Below are 6,932 nucleotides of genomic sequence, written 5' to 3' on the forward strand. Positions count from 1 at the left end.
GGGTGGGGAGTCTTCTCTTGCTCAGGCCTGCCTAGATTCTGGGCGCTGACCCCCGCCTGGCCTAGGACCAGAGAACAGAGGGAGGTTTGGACGCAGGCTCCACGGCAGTCTGTGGCCTGCTGGCGGCTGCCTTTCCTCCAGCTCCCCTCCCTCCGCAGGCTTCACCGCAAAGAGATGCAGAATCCGGTTGGGGCGGGGGGCAGTGAGGATGCAGCCCCCCAGCACTGGAGGTCACACTGCCGGGCCTCTGACAAGGCTTGGGCCATATCCACTCTGGGTCTCCTGTCGCCTGGAGCAGAGCAGGCTCTGAGCCCAATGAGCCCAGCCTGTCTCAGACCCACTCCCTCTGGGACACACTGTCTGGGACAAGTCAGGGAAGGAGTGGGGTCAGGGGTGGGGCCGACCGCATAATTTTCGGGGCACGGTGCAAAATGAAAATGTGGGGTCCTAATTCGAAGGGCGGGAAAAAGTGCCGTTCAGGGTACTGCCCCATAATTTGGGTGACCTGGCTGCTGGGGTTCCCCTTCTCACCGGCTGCCCCCCACTGCGCTCCACCCCAAGATACCATGAGGCACAAGCACCCGACCCCGATCCTCCCATGCCTGTCCCAGGCCCCTGCCAGGGGCAGGGAGGGGATGGGGGAGAGAACCGGTCCCTGGGAGGTGGGGCTGTCTGTGAGCTGCCGCCAATCCTCCCGTCATGCTCCATTATCCCCTCAGACTTCACTCTCATCTGTCAAAGATAAAATTGTTAAGAATTTCCAGATGGTAACCACAGAGCATTCAACAAAGGAGCAGGGCTCTTCTGAGCACGGGGAGCTGTCGTCTATACTGGTCACATGCCCGTGAAGCTGGAGTCGGTAAGGGCCTGCTTTGCAGAGGGGCTGGGGCCTGAATTTATCCAGGAATCCACGTGTCTCACATCTGGAGGTAGAGGCCAAGGGGCCCCCGGAGTCCCAGAGGACCTGGGGATTTGGGTGTTTGCACTCCCAGGCTTCCGGAGCACTGTATCTGGATCCTCAAGGGGACTTTCTGAGGGGGCGCAGCTGTCTCCAGAGTGACAACTTAAGAGTGCTCAGGTGGGGGAGCCCAGGGGACTGTGGAAGTCCAGAGTAGGCATCTGACCCAGCCTAGGGGTCAGGAAGAGCTTTTCAAAGGAGGGGACCCCTTAGATGAGACCTGAAGGATGATAAGAAGTCAGTCACAGAGCTCTGCCTGCCTTGTACACGACTGTCCCCAGCATCACTTTCCCATCAATTTATTTGACCCCCAAATGTTCCCCCGACACCTAGTTTGCACTAGGCCCTTTGCTGTGCCAAGGGCTCAGTAGTGACCGAGACAGCGCCAGCTCCTCCTGGAGCTCCCAGTCCAGAGAGGGGAGACAGACTCAATAGTGATGACCCCGGGTAGTCAAGGCCGTGGTGGGAGAAATACAGGGTAGAGTGATCAGAGTTGGGATCGGGGAGGCACGGCCAGAGTGGTCAGGGCTATAGTGGGAAGAAAGCATTTGACCCACCAGGACAATCGGGGAGGGCTTCCTGGAGAAAGAGACAAAACACAGGAGCTAAAATCCAAATGATGAGTAGAACCTGGGTGGAGTAGCGAGAGGTGCCCAAGCAAAAGGAACAGTACGTACAAAGACCCAGAGGTGAAAGGGAAACAATTTTTTTCTTTCACTTTCATGGAAAGAGACATGCCCTATGGAGCTGGGGACACAGCGGTGGCCAGGACAACCCTGGTTCTGCCTCATGGAGCTCCCAGTGCATAAAGGACACAGATGCATCACCAGTGATGACCCAGGGTCCTCAGGGCAGGGCTGGGTGAACTCAAAAGGGGGAGGGGCCTGACCGAGCCAGAGGAGTCAGTGAGGGCTTCCTGAAGGAGGGGACATCTAAACTAAGACACGAAGCTAATTAAGAGAAGAGAAGGACAGAGAGAACAGCATGTGCAAAGGCCTGGAGGGAGGGAGCCTACAAGATTCTAGAAATTGCCAATAGCCCAGTCAGGCCAAAAAGGGTGGAAGCAGAAGGGCCTACAAACTGAAAAACAAAACTGTCAAACACTAAAGACGCATGCCTTCCCACCCGCTTCCCCCAGCCACGACCTCAGGCTTGAAGGCCTATGTTCCTAAAGAGAGAGGGAAAGCCATGCGACACTTGGCTCTCAGAGGTACTCATAACTTGGATGTCCTGAATGGGCCCCACACGTCTGGGCTGGAAACCACAACAGTAACCCGTTTTCCCTCCGTATTTAATTCGGTATCACAGGAGCACCAATAAATAGTTCCTTCCCGCCCCTGCAATCTTCCTCCTGCCCCGGGCAGGGCCTCAGGGGCCGGCGATCCCGTCGGGGAAAGACACCGGCCACCTAGAACGCCAGGGCTCAGGCCAGCCGAGCCGCAGCGCCTGCCGAATTCCCGGGAGAGTTCCAAAGGGGCGGGCCCAGGTTTTCCGGCAGTGGGCGGGGCCTCGGAACGCCACCGCCTGCGTGCGAGGGCGGAGCCTCGCCGGGACGTCCCCCAAGAGGGCGGGGCGCTCAGGGGGCGTGGTTTTCATCAGCTGCGGTCACGATGACGTCCATCCAGATGCGCATGGCTTCCGGGCTCGGGGCCACCATGTAGAACAGGCGTTCGTAGGTTTTGACGCAGAACGTCAGGCGGGGGTTGGGGCTCTGGAATAAGCAGCGGCGTGAGTGTGGTTCAGACAACGGATACCAGCCACAACCTGGGTTCGAATCCAGCCTTGCTACTTACTGCCTGTGTGGCATTGGGCAAGTTACTTAAGACTGAATCTCAGTTTCCCTGTCTTCCTAAGGGATGCTATCTACCCCACTGGGTTATGAGAATTAAATGATTTAACACAGGAAAGTGCTTAAAATTAACAAATGTAGGGGGCTATTATTAAATTGGGAACAAGAAAAATTTAAAAGGAAGACCCATGGCCCCCTCTCCCAGCCTCCCTTTCCCTATATTAGAAATATAGGCATTCAAATTACACCTCCCCAAAATCTAGGTCCCCCTGTACCTGGGGAAAGTATCTAGAACCCACTTACTGAGTACTACTTGCCAACCCCCAGTTGAGCAAATCCTTTACGTCCATTATGTTAGCTCTCAATAACCCTGACAGAATGGGGTGAAGTGTGCCCATTTTGCACATGAGAAAACTAAGTCTGGAGAAGGGAAGTCACTTTCCTTGTCACACAGCTGGGATTCCAACCTAAGCCCTAAAGAGCCACAGTTGGTTCCTTTACAGAGCTTTCTAAATATTGTATCAGTTCCAACATTTAAATTCCTGACCCGGCACTTTCATACAAGTTCAAATTCCTGAGTTCTCCAGGGAAAAATAAATATATGCTGTGACACCATGGGACCCATTCCCATTTGGCAACTGCTGGCAGCCTGACTGTCTCCTTCAGATGCGCCCAGACTGCCCCAGTCCTGACTGTGACCTCGTTTATTCATTCCAGTTTGGCATCAGAGTTTGCCAAATGTTTGCTCTAAAACTTTTGTCCAAAAAATTAACAGTGGCTCAGAGCCAGAGTCTGAGCTCGTAGTTTTTCGTCCCTGCAGTGACATGACCTGCTGGTGCCCTGTGCTGGATGGTGAGTACCCTCATAGTAGCGGCTGTGGGTGACTTTTCCCAGGACAAGTCAGGGATGAGATAAGGCGTGGTCAAGGGGCTCGGACTCAGAGGGCTGGGTGGCACTGAGGGGCTTCACCTTGAAGGCACAGCGTAAGTGGTCATAGTAGACTTCCTCTATGGCCTGGAAGTAGATGACACCTTTGAGCTTGGTCTCGTCCTTGTCTGGCAGGGGAGAAACAGAGCCAGTGAGAAGTGTGTGTCTGTATGTGTTGGGTGCGGGGGCGAGCACTGGGCCCAAGTCCTGGGACTGGGTTTGGAGAGAGGAACATGGTCACAGAGTCCAAAGCTTCCTAAAGTACCATGGTTGGGGGGTGAGTGAACGTTGATGCTGGTTGGAAAACTGGACAAGATTGGGGAACGGGGTGTCGGGAGCTGGAACCCTGCGTCCATGAATGCCTTGGTCCCTGACAAGGGAAGGAGCTCAAGGAGAGCTTCGGAATAATTGATTCCCCTAGGGGGAAGAGGATGGGGTCTTGGACTCCTGGGTATTATTGGGGGGGCAGGGGGAAGGGGTGCTGACGATGCAGGTTCGGACTCCTGGGTATCTTAGGAAGGTGCTGGGGGTTTGGATTCTGGGAGACTTAAGGAGGAAGGGACTGGGGATTTGCATCCCTGGGTTATGGGGAAGGTGGGAGGGAGCTAGGGACCCAAGTTCCTGCATCCTGGGGGGAGCGGAAAGTGGGTGCCTGGACTCCTGAGTCCCGAGGGAGGCTGGGGATCCAGATTCATGGGCCTAAGACAGCAGTGGGGAGCGGGTGGGGGGAAGGACTCCAGCATCCTGGGGCCCGGGCGGCCAGACTGGGCTTACCCGCGTAGTAGGCCAGGCGGCGGGCTTGGCGGTCAAAGCAGAACCATCGCTTCCTCCAGGTCTTGATGCGGCCGCCCATCTTCACCAGCGGTCCGCGGCAGCAGCCCCCGGACACCCGCACATGCGGGCAGCTTTCCGGGCTGTGGCCCCAGCGTTCCAGGTGCTGCCGGAGATCCAAGACGCGGGGGCCTAGAGGGTGGGGTGGGGGTGCGGGCGGCGCCTGGGGAGGAAAAGAAGGGGCAGCTAAGGTGGGGCTTGGGGGGGATTCTACATCCTGGAGCGCCCCCCGGGAGAGCCAGTCACAGCAGCTCACAGGTGGGACCTGCTCCAGCCTCTCAGTGTAACGTTCCGCCAACAGCACGTTTACTGACTCTGACATTCTGCCCAGGGCTTTATGACCATCGACTCCTTGGCACCTCACCGCCGCCCTTGGGACAGGCCTACCGTGAGCCCCACTTTACAAATGAGCGAAATGGGGTACGGAGAGATGAAATAACACACCCGAGGTCACGCAGAGCTTCTGGATGCAAACCCAAGTATTCCTGACCTAGAGCTCGCGCTGAAACAGCAGAGGCATATCAGAGAAATGGAGGGCCTCTGGGTCAGGGTCCCCAAAGTGGGGTCCTCACTGTTGCGTCTATAGAACAGGAACCAAATGGTAAGTGATCAATAGAAGAGAGCACTGTTTACATCATTACTGTTGCTATTATTCTTATTGTGATGGAATCAGTGATTATAGTCATGTGCTAAGCACTTTCCAGGCATAATCTCTCTGCCCGGTCAAGCTCTCCTGGGGGCTGAGTACATTTATCCCCATTTTACAGATGTGGAAACTAAGACTCAGAGAGGTTAAGTCACTGCGCCAAAGTCACACAGCAAGAGCTGACTGAGCCAGGACTCACCAGGCAGAGTGGTCATCTCAGCTGGTCATAAAGGTTAGCGGAGAAGAAAGAAGGACGTACAAGTGTCTACTGTTTATGAGAGCCCAACCCTGGGCCGGCCTGATCGAACCTATCCTTCCCAAATAATCCCCGCAAAGAATGGTAAGATTCCTGAGGTCAAACCGAGTCTCGGGCAGTACATCTCAAACTTCTTCATGCCAGCAGACCCCCTGGGGATTTTGTTAGAATGTAGACCCTGAGCCGGTCATTCCAGGGTGTGGTCTCGGCTGGGGGTGACGTTCTGCATGTCTAACCAGCTCAGCGGTAGGGGGTGGGGGACCTGATGGTGGTGGTTCCCTGCTGGGTATCAGGGGCTTAGGAAACTGAAGCCAGGCCAGAGAGCAAGAAGGGATGAGAAACAGACACGACTGCCACGGGTCGGAGGCAGGGAGATGGAGGAGGAGGAGAAATGGGTGGGTTGGGGGAGATCTGGTTTAAAGAGCACCCTCGGGGACCTGGACTCCCACCAGATCCATACAGGAGCACTAAGGATCACCTCCGTGTGTAGAAGCTTCCACTACGTGCCAAGCTCTGTTCCAGGTGGTCACAGTGATTCCTTTGTTTCCTCTCCAAAACAGCCCATTAATGTCCCCATTGGACAGATGAGGAAACTGAGGCTTCTGGAGGGGAAGTGACTCACCAAGGTCACCCAGCCAGGATGTGTCAGAGCTGGGTGCCAACCCAGGAGGACAGCAGGGATGGGCCCGGAACTCTCCACTGCTGCCCGGCTGGCCATGTCACCTCCACGGAACCCAGACCCCTCTGGGAGCCTCAGTTCCCTGTGCTGATACACGGGGGTTACCACTGTCCCCTCCTCCCAGGGCTGTTTCAAGAATGAGCGAGCTGCCGTCGGGGTCTCCAACCCCACAATTCCATCCTAGGAGTGAAGCCCAGAGACACACTTGCGCATGCGCACAAAAGACAGCAGGGGGTGGAAGGGAGGGGGACAAAGCACACAGGGACAGTTTAATAAATGATGATGCTGCGCTAACATCAGCTTCCCTGAGGGCGGGGATTTTTATTTGGGTCACCACTGGAACCCAGGGCCTAGCATACAGTAGGCACTCAATAAATACTGGCTGAAATGAACAAGGGAAGGACAGATGGTTGAGGAAACCAAAAGCAGGTTGGGAATGATGTGCTCATTTATGGGACAAATAAATTCCCAAAATATGGTTTGATTAGCGCACGTGGAAAAGTATAAATATAGATCTGAAGGCTTCTCAACGCCAAGAGTGAGATCGGGGAGGAAGAAAGTGACCTTCACCTTCTTGACACTGTGTATGTCGTTCTTTATAACAATATGTATCATAGGTAAAAATGTATCATCGGTAAAAATAAAACTTTAATAAGGGAGCGGTCAGCTAACTCCAGAACGTGCAAAAATCTACAGGATAAATGACTTGATTTTTTTCTACAAATAAATGGCATTTTTTTTAAAAAAATGGGAAGAGAGGCCGGGCGCGGTGGCTCACGCCTGTAATCCTAGCTCTCTGGGAGGCCGAGGCGGGTGGATCGTTTGAGCTCAGGAGTTTGAGACCAG

General features: G+C 54.8%; 1 protein-coding gene across 1 annotated transcript in view; it reads right to left on the reverse strand.

The window, feature by feature from the left end:
• Positions 1-2,231: 2,231 nt before the first annotated feature.
• PHLDB3 (pleckstrin homology-like domain, family B, member 3) overlaps positions 2,232-6,932 on the reverse strand; it is a 15,326-nt gene continuing 10,625 nt past the window's right edge. Inside the window, exons 12-14 of the mRNA XM_012653221.1 lie at positions 4,449-4,722; positions 3,717-3,802; positions 2,232-2,669 (exon numbers count right to left, since the gene is read on the reverse strand). Of these exons, the coding sequence (XP_012508675.1) occupies positions 2,535-2,669; positions 3,717-3,802; positions 4,449-4,722 (495 nt within the window). The 3' untranslated portion in view covers positions 2,232-2,534. The remainder of the gene's footprint in view (positions 2,670-3,716; positions 3,803-4,448; positions 4,723-6,932) is intronic.

This window comes from Propithecus coquereli, unplaced genomic scaffold (genome assembly GCF_000956105.1).
Source record: "Propithecus coquereli isolate 6110/MARCELLA unplaced genomic scaffold, Pcoq_1.0 Scaffold42, whole genome shotgun sequence".
Taxonomy (NCBI): Eukaryota; Metazoa; Chordata; class Mammalia; order Primates; family Indriidae; genus Propithecus; species Propithecus coquereli.